This window comes from Molothrus aeneus, chromosome 4 (genome assembly GCF_037042795.1).
Source record: "Molothrus aeneus isolate 106 chromosome 4, BPBGC_Maene_1.0, whole genome shotgun sequence".
NCBI lineage: Eukaryota > Metazoa > Chordata > Aves > Passeriformes > Icteridae > Molothrus > Molothrus aeneus.
Window position 1 is genome coordinate 28,094,681 of NC_089649.1, and position 17,713 is coordinate 28,112,393.

The 17,713-nt window shown below is 38.2% G+C and overlaps 1 protein-coding gene across 1 annotated transcript in view; it reads left to right on the forward strand.

The window, feature by feature from the left end:
- The window catches only part of CENPE (centromere protein E), a 39,896-nt gene that overhangs the window by 7,240 nt on the left and 14,943 nt on the right, over positions 1-17,713 (forward strand). Inside the window, exons 11-28 of the mRNA XM_066548158.1 lie at positions 54-180; positions 830-949; positions 2,088-2,246; positions 2,594-2,738; positions 3,720-3,814; positions 4,113-4,169; positions 4,247-4,414; positions 6,394-6,468; positions 6,718-6,840; positions 7,196-7,330; positions 7,927-8,104; positions 8,558-8,712; positions 13,470-13,784; positions 14,606-14,917; positions 15,063-15,221; positions 15,719-15,928; positions 16,482-16,766; positions 16,879-17,037. Of these exons, the coding sequence (XP_066404255.1) occupies positions 54-180; positions 830-949; positions 2,088-2,246; positions 2,594-2,738; positions 3,720-3,814; positions 4,113-4,169; positions 4,247-4,414; positions 6,394-6,468; positions 6,718-6,840; positions 7,196-7,330; positions 7,927-8,104; positions 8,558-8,712; positions 13,470-13,784; positions 14,606-14,917; positions 15,063-15,221; positions 15,719-15,928; positions 16,482-16,766; positions 16,879-17,037 (2,977 nt within the window). The remainder of the gene's footprint in view (positions 1-53; positions 181-829; positions 950-2,087; positions 2,247-2,593; positions 2,739-3,719; positions 3,815-4,112; positions 4,170-4,246; positions 4,415-6,393; positions 6,469-6,717; positions 6,841-7,195; positions 7,331-7,926; positions 8,105-8,557; positions 8,713-13,469; positions 13,785-14,605; positions 14,918-15,062; positions 15,222-15,718; positions 15,929-16,481; positions 16,767-16,878; positions 17,038-17,713) is intronic.

The window sequence follows — 17,713 nt, forward strand, 5'->3', positions numbered from 1 at the left end:
ATGTTTATGCAGAAATCTGACTTTTTTTGTTGTTGTTGCCTCTTTTTTATTAGCTTCATAAATTACAGAGACAGCAAGCTGACTCGAATTCTGCAGAACTCCCTTGGAGGAAATGCTAAAACAGTTATTATTTGTACTATTACTCCTGTTTCTTTTGATGAGACACTCAGCACTCTTCAGGTAAAGCTTCTCACCTCTTCTCCAACACTAGTGATTGTAGACAGATTTAAGGAGTGGAAATGTAATCTGCTGGATCTTTAATGACTTGGATCTTCTGAAGGGCTTCTGTAAACTCAGAATTTGAAATACTTTTTTGTACACAGCATCTTTTCCCAATCATTTTTGTGCTAGGTTGTCTACCTAGAGCTTTTTGGAAGTTGGAACAAAGCTCCTTCTCTGACTTTGCAGGAAGGAGATAACCACTCTTATCTCATTTGCCTTTTCCAAACCTAGTTAGAGAAGTCTTTGCTAGCACAAGATGTTAGGCACTACAGGAATTGAACTGTTAATAAACAGTATACATTCTTTAGGTAGGATTGTCCCCTCTTTTGATGACCTTTTGAGCTTTTTATTAAATAAAAAATAACGTGGGATACTCTTACTTAAATGTTATGCCTCATGCTTTAGGTATTAATATAAAGAAGGGAAAACTTCACCTTTTCAAAGCTTAGAAGACATTAAAAATAAGCTAATTCAAATATTTGTGTCCTATTACATGTTGCTCTTTATCTAATAAACTCTCCCTTTAATTCTTTTGGGAACTATGGGACAAAATAAGTCTTTAGATATTTGTTCTTCAGCTATTATCCATGAAAGACTGTTCTTCCAGTTTGCCAATACAGCCAAAGGAATGAAGAATACACCAAAAGTCAATGAAGTTCTTGATGATGATGCCCTCCTGAAGAGATACCGCAAAGAAATTCTGGACTTGAAAAAGCAGCTGGAGGAAGTATGTAATAAACTTAAATAAACCAATCCTTAGTACTGATAGCTATTTGGAGACCAAAATAAATCAATCCTTAGCACTGATAGCTATTTGGAGACCAGCTGTTTTAAACCAAAACCAGTTAAATTTGGAGGAGTAGGTGAACTCTTTGAAGTGGTATTTGCCATTTTTATTGAGAGAATAAAAATTGAATAGGTGATGAATAGTCTAGAACAACTAATGACAGTCAACATCTGTGTGCAGGCTAAGGCTAAATGAGATCAACTAACAGAATTGTTAATTGGTTACATCTAATTAGTACGTTAACATAATTAAAAAATAGAAAATTGTATTGCCTTATAGCACACTTTAACTGATCAAAAGAAATAACAAATCATATAATTAATGATCAAAACAAATCATATAACTAATTAATCTAAGAAGTGATTGAATGTCTCTCTAAGATCCGAACTTCATATTTTTTCCTTCCTTAATGATGTCTGACTTCAGTTTGAGTTGCAGGAAGTTGCAACTGCATGAATATCACTGACAAAATTTAGGTCATGTATAGGTGGAAGTTGCATTTAGAAAATGAACAATAGTAACTTCTCACCAAACAATGTAGTCTTTGATGTTTTTCCTTCTCTAAAAATCTATGGAGCTGCAGATCTTGCAAGTCTTGTTAAACCATAGATAATAAAACATAAACCACAGGAAAATGACAGTGCTGACCATACTGTTCTAGTGCATTAAATCGAAGAATGCATGTTTTTTATTGCAAATCATAAATATCATTTAAAAAAATTTAGAACAATTATTTCTTATTTTTAATGATAATGAATTTGCAACATGAACTTGGGAGTATGTTTTGTATCTTCTGTGATAGCAGGTAGTAGTTATATTTGGGAGAATGCTCTTTTTATACCTAGAAAAATCTGAGGCTGTGTTGTTTCTGGGAGTTTTGACCACTTTTAAATACTAAGTCTACAGTCAAAATGTAGACTAAACTGTCATTTTCATTCTTAAGGATTAACGACCTCTCTTCCAGACTTAAAGGAGTATATGTGTGTAGTTGTTTTTAAGTATCAGTAATTGTGTATCTTCTGTAGGAGTGTTTTCTGCTCTTAAGATGTCAGTGTGATTACTATTCTCTTTTTGGAAGGTGTCTTCAAAAACTCAAATTCATGCAATGGAAAAGGACCAACTGGCCCAGCTGTTGGAAGAAAAAAATTCTCTTCAAAAAGTACAAGAGGACAGAATACGAAACTTAACTGAGATGCTGGTGACTTCTGCTTCCTTTGCCTCAAAAGAGAATGTTAAAGTAAGCACCTGTTCAGATCTTAACCTGATAACTCTGAAATACTTTGCAAAAAGTGACATTACATACATAGGCTTATACTGATGATGAAGAGTAAGTGTATGATGGGTAATTTTCACTCTTTTTTCATATTTTTAAAGGGCTAATTTTTAAATTCTGTCAATTCAATGTTGCTTTGTGGTGAATAGACTGCAGGGACTTTTTTGCTTTCCAACTAATTTTGAGGAAATGGCAAAATGCTGTCTAGTTAACTGGTGATACAGGTACTGATACAGAGCTAGCCTGAGGCAACATTTACTCTCTGCCTAGTGGTTTGGTTTTATCCTTTTTTCTGTAAATATTTTTTAAAGGCCAAGAGAAGAAGAAGAGTTACTTGGGCTCCTGGTAAAATAAACCAGGCAAACGTGAGCTTTTTTGAAGACTTTGAAAATGCAATGCCAACTGAAACAAAAAAAATGAAGTTGTCTCTGCCAGCAGTACCAGATGTGGAGGATTGTAAGTAACTACATGGTCTTTGAGGTCCTTTCCAACCCAAACCATTCTATTTCATTTTCTGTGAAATTCCCAATAAATAACTTTGCAAGCACTGCATTACATTTCCCAAAGGGAATAAGTTGATCCTTTGATAGCACAAATTAAAAAACAAATTAATCAGACTCCAAGGGTTGATGTACACTTTTCAATGAAAAGTGCTTCTACTACCCCAGCTTCACTTGATATTGAGCTTTTAATTCTTTAAACCAAAGAGGGAGAGCTGTGAGGTAAATGGCAGGGTCTATGAACACTTGCCATGCAGCCTTCCCACACCCCCTAGTATTTTGGGAAAGTGTTCCTTAGCAGACTATCCATTTCAACCCATGTTCTCTTCCCAAAAATGGAGAGGTGTGTGTGTAAAATCCCCAAATCCTAAACAAGAATAGAAAGTCATTACTCAAAAATCAGGTTGAGACAGAGAAATTCAAGGATTCATAAGGAGTGAACTGAAAATTGGAAAAGAAATTTTCTAAGAAAATTGAACTGAAGACAAGAGCACAATTTAGCAGTATTGATGCTGAATTACATCTTACATCCTTATTACCTCTCCTGTCAAACATGTATTTGCTTGTAAGTGGATTGTTCTGGGCTTTTTTTTCTGTATGAGGGTGGGGTGCTTTTTTTTCCTTATATTTTGCAGGATATTGTTGAGTGGTTCTTTCCTTGACACTCAAACTTCTCCTAGTCTGTACTTAAGCATATATTCTGGATTTGATTTAGACTTCATGATGAGATGGTCAACATAAGTATAGGGATTGGACTTTAGTGGTGTTCCCTTTCATAACAGAAAATCATGAGAGTCAAAAGTCTTATCTTACTCAGTGTGCTGTGGTTTTGCCATTGAATGATTGTTTCAAATGTAGTAAAATTATTTTATGAGAAAATTTTTGATGCTCAGTTTAAAATCTACTGGTACTTTTGTTAATACATCTTTCTTTTCAGCTACCTTAGAGAATTCTGGGTATGACAGCCATTGCCTGATGGTTCCTGATCAAATTTCAGAAGCAGAATGGGTTGCTGGTCCTAACATGAATTGGGTAACATCATAATCTGTTTTGACTTTTTGATACTTCACATATGCCTAATATGCTTCTCAGTAAGATCAGCCTTACTCTTGTGTAGAACAGCAATGTTCTGTGTCTGCAGAATTATTGAAACTGGCTAGAAAGTCTCTTGGAATCTCTGTGAAGCTGTGGTGTGGTTCTGTGGGCAAATGATCCAGTCAATGTTGGTCTTTAAACAGAATTAGCTATGTGCTTTACAATCAACAAGGAATACAATAGTCCACTTGCTTGATCTTGTACATCTGCTAACTGAGGGTGTTTCTTTATCTAGACCCAGAAAGACTTTGAAGAATCTGTGCAACTCTGTGAAGCATTAGCACTAGAAAAGGTAGGTCTGTTCTGAATTTTCTAGAAATAAGGCTGATATTGCAGCAACTTCTAAAGTTTCTTGTGCCACTTCTTCAGGATATTGCTGTAAACGAGGTCAACGTCCTGCAAGCTAACTTTGATAATCTAGTGCTGGAAAATGAGCAGTTGAAGTCAGAAATAAATGAACTGAAAGAGAGACTGAAGGAAAAAACAGAAATAGATGAATTTGAAGCACTGGAAAAGCAAACACAAAAAGATCATGAGGTAAGGTGCATTGAAATAGAGAGAGATGAATCCTCTATGCTCAAATGCTTTCTGGAGTGTATTCAATGTACATAGCCTTGCATGCTGATTCACAAACAGATGGTGTTATAAGCTACATTCAGCAACAGAATGAATGAATGAACCCAGCATTTAAACTGGATGTACTTGGAGTGCAGAATTCAGACAAATTTTTGGAGAGTTACATACTGAAGCCTGGTTAAACATGTATTTATGTGTATATGTTATTTTTATAAATCTGTGATCTGAATTTCACTCTAGACTTCTGTGTGGCAGTTATTTTGCTGCTTAAATACATTTTAGAACTGTTTTGAAGTTCAAGTATGGTTACTGAACCATATTTCTTGTATTTCTTGTGTGAAACATCTTGTCTTAAATTCCAAGATAGTTCATTTTGGTAATCCATGAACTACATGAGCATTAACTTTGAACATATTATTTAGCTTAGTCATGAAATTATTTTAAAACAATAGTAAGAATAGCAATAGTAAAATCAAACATTGTATTTTGTGCCAGGAAGCCATAAAAAATGTGACGTTATCTACTGGGTAACTTAGAATATAGGAAATGCTGACTTTCAGTTCTCTTCACTCTTAGTGCGGTTACTAGAGCTGTTCCTTGTTTATCCAAATGTTTATGTTCTGATTCTATAGCCTAAGATAGTTACTACTTGTATTAGGTTCTACCTGCCTAAAGGCTGGACTGTGAAATAAGTTATGGCAAAAACGACCCCAGACAAAACCAGTAACTTGAGGTCTTGAGACATGGATGTATAGTTCCATTTCTTTCCTGATACCTTTGCTGGACATTACTTGTGCACGTTAGTCTGTGTAATATCTTCTGATCATGACGCTAATGTTGAAGTTTGTTACATCCTTTTGCATTTTTATTTCAGGTTACAATTTAAAAATGCCACTGCTTATTTGCATTGTGTTCCCTACAGTGATTTACAGATCTTAAAGAAATTAGCTCTATAAAATATTACCATTTAGCTTATATTTAAGATTCTATTTAGAAGACCCTTTGTATGTGCTATCTTCTTTAGCTAATGTTTAACAAATCCTAAGTTAGTTTTCCCTGCAAAGTTTTTGGGTATCTAATAGATACTGAAAACCAAAGTTTTTGGGTGTCTAAAGTAGCTTCCATTGCAAGAACTGCTTTTTAAATTATTTGTTTGCAGATATCTGAAGACAGTCCATAGAATGTAAGCATTTATTGATACCTACGTAGTAGATTATGTGTAGCAATACTGATAGGTCACATACATCACCAAATACATTAGATTAAATATATCAGTTTATACAGGTAAATGACATAGGAATACTCACAGGAGGGTGCTTGTTTTAAAGCTTTTCACTAATATTAAATTTGCAGATTGCATTTCTTACCTTTGCTCGTGACTATACATAAGTATTTGTAGATGAGTGCTCATTGTAAAATTTTCCTAACAAAGACCAATAGAAAGAAATGGAAAAAGCACCTATCTGGTCTTCTACTTGTGACTTCTTTCAGAGAATGCCACTGAATGTTCATGGCTTGTTTTAGTTCCATTTTGGCACCTTCTCATTCCTGTCAGTGAATAAATTAAATCATAAATATCTGCACTGTGTCATAAAAAAACTGCTTAACGTGACTAGAATTTGAAGTGTCGTATCTGTACAATTTCTGCATTAATTGCTTTGATCACATTGCTCTTGCTTGTCAAACTATTGCAGATTAAATGGTACTTGAAGCCTTTCTAATTACTGGGGAGCTAAAACACAGAGCTTTGCATCTCACATATCCATTTTGAAAGAATATGTAACACCTTGCTTTGTAGCTGTTTAAGTAGGTGTGAGTATATAGTATTAAAAAAGAAAACACAAGATAGACTGGCTTGTTTTCATGGTGTTGGCAGCTAAAGCTACTGGTGTGGGTGCTTTCTAACATCCTCTGCAATTTTGCTTTAATTTGCTCCACAGATTCAACTAATGCATGAGATTACCAACTTAAAGAATCTAGTTTCAAATGCTGAAGTGTACAATGAGGAGCTTGAGGTGAGCCTCTCCATGAATTTACAGATAGTAAGACTTGTGTGAAATGTGCTTGGTTTGTTTAGCTTGAAGTACCACATCTGCTGATGCCAAGCTAGACATTGTTGTGCTCTGGTTAATCTTACCAGCTGTGAGGAGGATATGTCTTAGAACCATGAATGCTTTCTGTGTAGGTTTTGATAAATTCAGATCTGAAAATCCAAACTGAACACTCCAATCTTCTTTCCTCCTTTCTTCCCCTCCAACTTTTAGGCAGAAATAAATTCCAAACTGGAACAGCTGAAAGAGAAAGAGAACAAAATAAAAATATTACAGAATCGTGTGGAAGAACTACAAAAAGCAGAAGTAGAAAAAAAGGAGACCTCTTTTGCACTGGTAAACTTGAGTTTTCTACTGGGTTGAGAGACTACTTTGTTCTTCTGAGTTGGATTAAATTTAGGTATAGCCTTAGTATGATGAACATCTGCTTCACTACAGGTCTTGGGAAATTTTGTTTTACAAAGTTTAAAATGTTAATTACTACATATCATACAGCAGTAGTCTGGAGAAGTCAAGCTATGAGAAATGCTGTTGTTTATCCTGTCTCTCAAACAACCTACTACTCTTCCTCTTAAAGTAAACTTACTGAGTTTTCTAAGCCTGCACTTACATTTTAGCCACATTAAAATGAACACGTCAAGTTTATTATGGCTCTATCGTTTTTTGCTTCTTTGAGTGTTGTCTTTTTCAGGGAGATTGTGATAAACTAACTGAAGAAATTCAGCAGCTGAATAAATCCCTCTTTGACAGTGAAGCCATAGCCTTGGATGCCAAAAAGGAATCTGCTTTTCTCAGAAGTGAAAATTTGGAATTGAAGGAGAAGATGGCAAGTACATGTTGAACTGCATTTATAGCTGCACCAAATGCTGTTAAGGGCCTGTCTGCTTCCAGGCTTGAGAAGGAGGCCATCAGTGTGGTGGAACACTCATCATTAGCTTTCTCCAAATACTCTTAAGTAATACTTTTATGATGTAATTTGTGCAAAATGGGTCTTCAGGAAAGAGATAAAAAGAAAGTAAAGGCTTTTTCCATAGGAGTGGGTGGTTAGTTTTAGGTTTATCAGGAGAGAGAGATCGAAGAAGCAGTCTTTAGTGCATTATTAGGACATAAGATTTCAGACCTAATTTTACCAGAGAACAAAGGAGAATAAGACATGTGGACTCAGAAGTAGGATGGAGCTTACTTTGAGCTTTCCAAGAGTAAAGACAAAGTAGTAGCAGCAGTTATGGCCCTGAACTCTAAGGCAGGTTTTCTTAGAGGACTCTGACAGGAATGCAATGAAGTTGTGCCTTAGTCTGCCATATTTATCAAGGTCAAAGCTGGTCAGGGTGACAACAGAAAATGTACCAGATGCATTATTTAAATGTCAAGTACATAGACTTTTACTCTGTGTGACTTACATGTTGTATTGTTTTCCTGAAGAATGAACTCTTAAATAACCATAACCAAATGCAAAAGGATGTCCAGTTATATCAAAGCCAAATAGAAGCGGGAAAAGCCAGTTACCGAAAAATGCAAGCTGACTTGCAGAGAGAGCTGCAATCTTTATTTCAAGAAAATACAAGACTAACTTCACTGATGGAGGGTAAAGTTCCAAAAGGTACTGTTCCAGGTGGTGCCTTTTCCCTGCTCCCTCTCTCCTCCCCTTGCCCTATAATGGTGGGAGGATAGGCAAGGTTTTGGCTCATGTCTTCTTCAATATATGGAGACTCTGGTTAGTATAAAGCAACCAAAGTATCTGGTATTGCTGGCATGGAGTAACTACTTGAGCACTTCCTTGAACATTCTGGAAAATTGCAGCTTGCAAAATATTTTGCACTGTCAAGTTAATGAAGATTGTTAGAGAGAATCTAAAATAAACTGGATATCAACCTAAGAAGTGCTGACAGATTTTCTGACCAGGAGCTTAGTCTTTTAATTGTTGGCAACAGTAAAATTACTTTTCTGGAATTAAAATACTATAACATCCAGAATGAAATATAAATATTTTGCTTAAATTAAAATATGCTTTTTCCTCTTGCACTTGCTTATTAGTTTAAACTTCATTTTCTAGATTTGCTTTCTTATGTGGAGCTGGAAAAAAAGGCAGCTGACTTAAAAGGAGAACTAGAAAATGCTTTGAAAGAGAATGCACTTCTACAGAAACAAGTAAATGAGCTATCAGAATTTCAATCGCTACCAAATACTGTTGAGATGCAAAAGAAAGAGGTAAAAAAAAAATCTAACCTTTTTTCTTGGTTTTGTATTGTTCTTCACTGGTACTAATGGAGGCCTGTTGGATATAAAGGTTTAAAGCCAAAAGTTGTCATGAGTCAACCTGAGATTTTACATTTAAGTTTGTTAAATTGTTGCTTCTCAGATATTTGTACTGAGGAATAAGTTTGTTTAGAGACTTCCTGGGCTGATTCAGCCCTCTGATTATTACTCACTGCTGATACTCCAGGCTGGCAGTGATGAGATTGACGAGGAGTGTCTAGGCAATTAGAAAGGACTTCAGGGTACTGGGTCAGGTAGTTGATAGGGCAGGAGCACAGGTAGTGTTCTGCTCAGTCCCTTTGGTGGCAGAGGAAAATGAAGAAAGAAACAGGAGAATCCGCATCATCAACAAGTGGCTTAAGGGTTGGTGTCATCAGCAAAATTTTGGATTCTTTGATCATGGGGAAACTTTTACAGCATCTGCTCTGCTAGAACCAGATGGGGTACATCTCTCTGTTAAGGGCAAAAAGTTTTTAGCTCATGAACTGGCAGACCTCATTGAGAGGGCTTTAAACTAGGTTTGAAGGGGGAAGGAGAAGCAGCCGAGCTATCTGGAAGCAGGCCCAAGGGTTGCAAGGCTAAGTCAGGGGCAAAGTCAGTAGCCCAGCTGAGGTGCATGTATACCAATGCACACAGCTTGGGCAACAAACAAGAAGAGCTGGAGGCCGTGGTGCAACTGCAGAGCTATGATGTAGCTGCCATCACAGAAACATGGTGGGATGACTCACATAGCTAGAGTACTGCACTGGATGGATACAAGCTCCTCAGAAAAGACAGGAAAGGAAGAGGAGGAGGGGTGCCCCTTTATATTAAGCAGACTTTCCATGCTGTAGAAATTGAAACTAAGGAAGATGGAGTTGAATGCCTATGGGTAAGAATTAAGGGGAAGGCCAACAAGGCTGACACCCTGCTGGGAGTCTGTTACCATCCATCCTACCAGGAAGAAGAGGTAGATGACTTATTCTATGAGCAGCTAGGTAATGTTTCAAGATCATCAGCCCTTGTTCTTGTGGGTGACTTCAACCTACCAGACATCTGCTGGGAACTTAATAGAGCAGTAAAGAGGCAGTCCAGGAAATTCTTAGAATGTATGGAGGACAACTTTCTGTTGCAGCTGGTGGGTGAACCCACCAGGGGAGGGGCTATGTTAGATCTGCTGTTTGCAAATAGAGATGGGCTGGTGGGAGATGTGGTGGTTGGAGGTCACTTGCTTGGGGCAGAGTGATCATGAAATAATAGGAGTTCTCAATATTTGGTGAAGTCAGGAGGAGCACCAGTAAGACTCTTACACTGAACTTCCGGAGGACAGACTTTGGCCTGTTTAGGAGACTTATTCAGAGCATCCCTTGGGAAACATGGGAAACAGCCCTTAAAAACAAAGGAGTTCAGGAAAGGTGGGCATGCCTCAAAACAGAGATCTTGAGGGCACAGGAACAGACTGTCCCTGTGTGCAGAAAGATCGGTCAACAGGGTAAACGTCCAGCCTGGCTGGGCAAGGAGGTTTTGGAGGTACTTAGGAATAAAAAGAGGATGTATCAGGATTGGAAGGAGGGTCAGGTCTCTAAGGAAGTATTCAAGAAGGCTGCTGGAGCATGCAGAAAAAAAATTAGGGAGGCCAAAGCTCATTTTGAACTTAGAATGGCGACTTCTGTAAAGGATAATAAAAAACGTTTTTACAAATACCTTAATGCTAGAAGGAAGGGTAAGACCAGCCTTTGTTCTTTATTGGACAAGGGAGGGAACTTAGCATCTGCAGATGAGGAGAAGGCAGAAGTGCTTAATGCCTACTTTGCCTCAGTTTTTAGTGGGAAGATGACTTGCCCTCAAGACACCTGCCCGCCTGGAATGGTTGATGGTGACAGGGAGCAGAATGGTCCCCCCATTATCCAAGAAGAGGCAGTCAAAGAACTGCTGAAATGCTTGGATGTTCATAAATCTATGGGACCAGATGGGATCCACCCCAGGGTAATGAGAGAGCTGGCAAATGAGCTTGCAAAGCCACTCTCCATCATTTACCGACAGTCCTGGCTCACTGGTGAGGTTCCGGATGACTGGAAGCTGGCCAATGTGATACCCATTCACAAAAAGGGTGCAAAGGAGGATCCTGGTAATTATAGACCAGTCAGGCTGACCTCAGTACCTGGCAAGATAATGGAACAGTTTATATTAAGTGCCATCACACAGAATTTACAGGATGGCCAGGGTATCAGACCCACTCAGCATAGGTTTAGGAGGGGTAGGTCATGTTTGACCAACCTGGTCACCTTTTATGACCAGGTAACCTGCCTAGTGGATGCAGGGAAGGCTGTAGATGTTGTTTATTTGGATTTCAGCAAGGCCTTTGGCACTGTCTCCCACAGCACACTCCTAGACAAGCTGGCAGCCCGTGGCTTGGACAGGAGCACTCTTTGCTGGGTTAGGAACTGGCTGGATGGCTGGGCCCAGAGAGTGGTGGTGAATGGCGCTGCATCCAGCTGACAGCCAGTCACCAGTGGTGTCCCTCAGGGGTCTGTGCTGGGGCCAGTTCTGTTTAATGTTTTTATTGATGACATGGATGAGGGTTTAGAGTCCTTTATTAGCAAATTTGCAGATGACACTAAGCTGGGAGCGTGTGTGGATCTGTTAGAGGGATGGAGGGCTTTGCAGAGGGACTTGGAATGGTTGGATGGATGGGCAGAGTCCAGTGGGATGAAGTTCAATAAGTCCAAGTGCTGAGTTATGCACTTTGGCCACAATAACCCCCTGCAATGTTATAGGCTGGGGACGGTGTGGCTGGACAGTGCTCAGGAGGAAAGGGACCTGGGCGTGCTGGTTGGCAGCCAGCTGAACATGAGCCAGCGGTGTGCCCGGGTGGCCAAGGAGGCCAATGGCATCCTGGGCTGTGTCAGGGATGGTGTGGCCAGCAGGAGCAGGGAGGTCACTCTTCCCCTGTACTGGGCACTGGTGAGGCCACACCTTGAGTGCTGTGTCCAGTTCTGGGCCCCTCAGTTTAGGAGGGATGTTGGGATGCTGGAGCGTGTCCAAAGGAGAGCGACGAGGCTGGAGAGGGGCTTGGAACACAAGCCCTATGAAGAACAACTGAGGGAGCTGGGGTTGTTCAGCCTGGAGAAAAGGAGACTCAGAGGTGACCTTGTCACTCTCTTCAACTTCCTGAAGGGTGACTGTGGTGAGCTGGGGGTCGGTCTCTTTGTCTGGGCAACAACAGACAGAACAAGAGGACAGTCTCAAATTGCGCCAAGGGAGATACAGGGTAGAATTAAGGAGGAAGTTTTTCACAGAAAGAGTGGTCAAATACTGGAATCATCTACCCAGGGAGGTGGTGGAGTCACCATCCCTCGATGTGTTTAAAAAAAGACTGGATGTGGCACTTGGTGCCATGATCTAGTTGAGGTGTTAGAACATGGGTTGGACTCGATGATCTTAAAGGTCTCTTCCAACCTAGAAATTCTGTGATTCTGTAATATGTTTAGTCACTGACTACTATAATTATGCATTATTTTCTAGTCCAACCTTTGCATGTCTATTTGCTGTGGTCACCACTGACAACTGAATGTAGAAATATAATGGTGTTTCATCCTGGGCACTATTTTAGGACTGATTTTTTTTTTTTTTTTTTTTTTTTTTTTTTTTTTTTTTTGGTGTAACTGGGCAAAGAGAAAATGTCAAGATCTCTTAGCAGAAATTCTGCTTGAGAAGTTAGAGATTTACCTTGCAAATTCTGGAAAACTTGTTAGGAAACTTTTTTATTTCCTAGCAGGTAAGGGTTTAGTAGACTAAGTATGCTGTAAAGGTTTTAAAGGGTTGGTGTGCAAACACTTTCTAGCTTTCTTTGTTCTAAGAACCACTTGCACAGTGAAAATTATTCAGGGCAAGTAATCTACAAACTCATTAATGCTTTGTCTACTCCCACTAATCAACAAAATGTAATTAAATGTTAACAACTTTCTCTCTGTTGATGCCTTAAGGTTTTAGCGTTTATATTGTTCAGATTCTGTACTGCATTAGTGTATAACCCTGAACTCTATATGAAACACTAGTTAGCTTTCTTCACATTTTGGTCAGACTGAACAATCCTTCTGGGCTTGGGAACCAAGGTCACACCATTTACCTCAGGCCCTGGAAAATATAAACAAAAGTGAATCAGGGAGGGGAGGGAAAGGCAAACCAGGGGAATGTGACTTTTACCTGAAGCTATAGTTGGACAATTAACCTCTGATATGCAAACAGACCAAACTTCTATCTGTCTGAGAAAACTTGTGACTGTTGTTCACCTTGGGTGTAGCCTCTGCCAGTCTTTTGCACTGCCCAAGGTGAATCCTTCAAAGGCCTTTAATAAATACCTACTTTATTCTCTAACTCTGTCTTGCCTCTGTTCTAGGTAGCCAGTCCAAGGCATCAGTATCATCAAGAAAGTATTGATAAATGTAAAAATTCATTTTAGGAGTCCAGTCTTGGCTCAAACATAGGAAATAGGAAGTATTGAAGAACATCTAAAGAGTTAGAAGAGAGATTTCAGGACTTGGGAATCCTTCTCTTTTAAGGATTCTTTGCTAGACAGCTCTCTCCCAACAGAGCAAAACCCAATGTATTGTGTATGTTTGCCTGTACTTTATTTCCTACATCTTCACATGTACCTGGTTTTTATCATTTAGTTCTGACAAATACTGATTTAGAAACCGCTATATGTTAATATTGTTTTCTGTTGGCAGATTGTTGAAAAATGTGAGGAGTTACGCTTATTAAAATTGGAAAATGAAAAGCTGCTTTCTGAAGTAGCTGATAATGAAACGAGACTTAAACATATGTCTGAAGAAATTGAAAAATCACAAGACAATCTCACAGATTTGCAATTGAAATATACAAAGTCTGATGACGAATATGTAGCACTTAAACAGCTCCATGAAGAAATAGAACAAAAATACGTCGCTGCATCAGAAACTAATGAACAAATGAAGCTCCAAATAGAATGCCTATCTAAAGAAGCACAAGAGTCTAAAACAATTTTGGAGGAAGTGAAATTAGAGGTCAGTGTCAGCTTGCTCCTTTTTACATATGAGACTTGAGGAATTAATTCATAGTGCTAAAAAAACTGTATAAAATGTTTTTGGAGAAATACTCTGAAAGGTATAAATGACATGATCAATGGCTTCCTCTGGCATGAGTGGGTGCTACTTACTCTGTGCCAGGACTATATTGAAGGCTTAGTCAGCTCAATGGACTCCTCTTGTAGGAAACGAAATATAATTGCTCTAGATTCTTCTGTAATTGACCTTTTAATTCTTCTTTTTCCATTCTTAAATAATACCTTTATTATGTAAGTTTTTTTCTATCAATGCTGCTCTCACCTACTCTATATAAAAGCATAGAAACAAAGTTTCTTCATTGGGAACTGGAGACCTTTTAGAACCTGAGTTCTTTCAAACCAGAGAGAGTAGCAACAGAAATTGACCATTTGGCCAGAATAGAAAAAGAAATATAAAAAAAATTTTAAAGAAAGGGAAGTGAACCATACATATTTTTGACAAAGCTTTGGGCACTGCTTTGGTTGTCATATTCCAACTATGGTTTTGATAATTCCTAAGCTATGCTACAGTTTGATGTGTATGTTTTAGTAAGACTTCTGCTACTAAGGAGCCATCACAGGAAAGTTCCATAAACAAATGCTTATTTATTGTGGGCAAGAGTATAAGTAATGACTTACGGAGAAATTATGACCTTGCTAGCTAGCATCTTTCTTCCTTTCTAAGCTCATAAAAGCTCATTATATGTACTGTGAGAACATGTACATATAATGGAGCTCTGCATTACAATGCAAGTGTCTGTCCTTTTCCTTTGCAAACTAAAGCTCTCTAGCAAAATGAAAGAACTGGAAGAAAAAGAAGCAGAGCAAAAACAACTTCTTGAGCTAAGAGAAAATCTTGTTTGGACTCAGCAGAAGTTAAACGAACTGGAACAATTAAAAGAGAAGGAAAGGATTAGTGAAGTGAGACTGGAGGCCAAAGATTTGGAGATCCAGGCAGTCTTGCAGCAGCTTACAGAATGCCAGGAAGAAATAAAAGCTCTAACCCAGGAAAGAGATGACCTGAAGCAAAAAGAAGAGCTTCTCCGAGCTGAAACAGAGCAACTCAGAGAGGATATAAAGGACACTGTTTCAATGGTAGGAGAAGGACTTTTAAACTGTATTAATATTTAGGAGAATATAGGAGTGGGAGTTTGTGTGGTTATTTTTAATCAAGGAATGCTTACTAATATTACAAAATACATGTATTTTCTTTGTGGATTTTCTCTCTTGTATTCTAAAGAACATCTTGGCACATGAAGATCTGAGAAATACACAAAATTCTCTGAAGGAATCCCAAAAAACTGTCAAGAAGTTGGAACAAAGTATTTCTGAAAAAGAATCTCAAATTCTGAGTGTGGAAGAGGCACTAGGGAAAACCATTAAAGAACTCCAAATACAGGTAAAACTTTATGCAATAATTAAAACAAGCTCAGTTAATCTGCTTCTAGTCTCTTCTGTATCTCTCTTTCTTAAAAACTTTCTGGGCTCTTGATAGCAAGTGGGCAGGAAAAGAGTACTGCCTAATCCAAGTCTTGACCAGCTGCTGCTGTTTCTGTAGAGCTTCAAGGGGTAATGTACATCAGATTAACTTGCTTAACTTGTGTGCCCAATGGTTGTGGATTTGAGTGGTGGCATTGGATAGGAAATGGAAGAGGAGATGAGAGTTACTTAAGTGTAGAAATGAGGCTGATTCATATTTAAAATAGAAATTTCATTATTTATAACAATCCCAATGAGAACTGCAAGCCAGGATTGTTGATGGCAATCAGATCCCATCCCAATGTATCACAGAACCCTGTTACAATATATACTGTAGGAGAGTGAATCAAACAAAACTTTGGCATTTAATTTTATATTGAATTGATGAAAACGCTGTCTTTGCATATTTTTTAATAGATCTCAGAAATGACAGAAGAAATGAAAATCATCACATCAGAGAGAGATCAGCTTGCTGAGGAAAAATCAGAAAGTAATACCTGTAGAGAAAGTGATCAGCTTCAGGTGCAAAAGGAACAAATCATTTTCCTTACACAAGAGAACCGTTCATTGCAGGAGAAGCTGGACAGTTTACTTTTGAAAACAGAGGAGTTTGGGGAAAGAACTGGGGTAATTATGCTAAAGCTGTAATGGGAAGCTTGCTTATTTAAACTTTTGCTTGAGTGAAATAATTGCAAAACACACAGCAGAAAATGGTCGTGGTACTTTACTGCACCACATTAAACTCCAAGTTTATTATGGTTTACTTGAGATATAGGCCACCCATATCGTTGACATAAATATGTATATATGTACATATATGGACATCCAGTAGGAGAATGACTATAAATAGAATATTAACTTGATACAGGATAGTAATGATATGTACTGTTCTGCACAGGAATGTTCTATAATTAAGTAGATGAAGCTAAAAACTCATTTGAAAAGGGTGGAATAGCTCTTCTAAAGCAAAGGTAGAACTTGCTTTTTTACTGACACTGAAAGGGATATTGCACAGATCACTTGTTGTAATTGTAATTGGATGTGCTGATTACACTTCTCTGTGTGTGCTTTTATAGCAATGATTCTGACTGTTGTACATAATCAACCTGTCAAAGGTGTCAGATACGTTTTTCCTAAAGCTGCATTCTGAATATGTTTATTTGAACCTCTTACAAAATAGATACCACCGATTCAAGGACAATCTATGGAGCAAGAGTTATTGCTTCTGAGAGAAGAGCTGAGCCAGGCACAACAGAAATTGCATGAAATGGAGGAAGCAAAGGCCAGTGAATATCAAGGGGAAACTGAAAAAATGGAGAGAACAGATGTTATTCCAAAACCACATGACTCCCAGGAAATCAGCATCCAGACTGAAAGAGATGATGATGAATTTAAAATGCAACTGGAAAATCTCCAGAATGAGAGAGACCAGCTAAGAGAAATGCTACAGGAGACAATTAGCAAGGTAATAAAAGTAGCTCTCTTCCCATAGGAGAGCAGCTCTAGTAGATTTCTTTGATTTTTTGCAAGTGTGGTTCAGGTGTCAATGTGTTAATGTACTTTAATTGTGTCCAAAGAACTCAGAGATGCAGGAGGAGTTGAGATGTACTCATGAATCTCTCGCACAGCATCAGGAGAAGATTGTGGAGCTGAAAGGAAGTATTTCAGAGAAAGAAAACCAGCTCTCAAAGGTGCAAGAGGCATTGAAGGAAAAAACTGATGAGCTGCAGCAGAAGGTCAGAAGCAGTTTTGTCAAGAAAATTACAAGTTCTGCTGGGTTTGGTACTCCATGTCTACTGCAAACTCCAGTTTGTAGGGCTCCAGTAGATGTACTAAAGGAAACCCAGTATTTACAACTGAAGATGTCTTGGTGCTAAATGAATGAATATTATTTAGAATCAACAATGCCCTTTAACTTCTCTCCATTTTCCTAGTCTTAAATTTTATGCATTCCAGTAATGTCATTTAGCTATCTCATTCTGAAGATCCTTGAGCAACTTTAGGAGAGCTTAGGTCCTGCTTTAATTAATTTACTCTATTAACAATTGGTTCTCCACTTTTTGTTTTCATGTCCGAAGCCAGCGTGGATGGTAGACTTCAATTTAATATATAGAAATGTCTTCTTTCTACTATGGATAGAGTAACTGAGGCATTTTTATGGATTTAGAATGTCTTGCATGTTTTCCCACATTTTACTTTTGCCTTCCACTGAGACAGTAGCACTGACATTTGATTGGCTCTTAAGCAAAATTTTGGCTTACTACAGCAGGAAGCAACTGGGGGTATTATTTTCCCTAAAACAATCCATTTACAACAACCCATATGTACAACACTCTTCAATCTAAACTTCATTGCTGGGACAAGAAACCTTAGGAACATATAATGTTACTGGTTGTATTTTCTCCAAAGCAT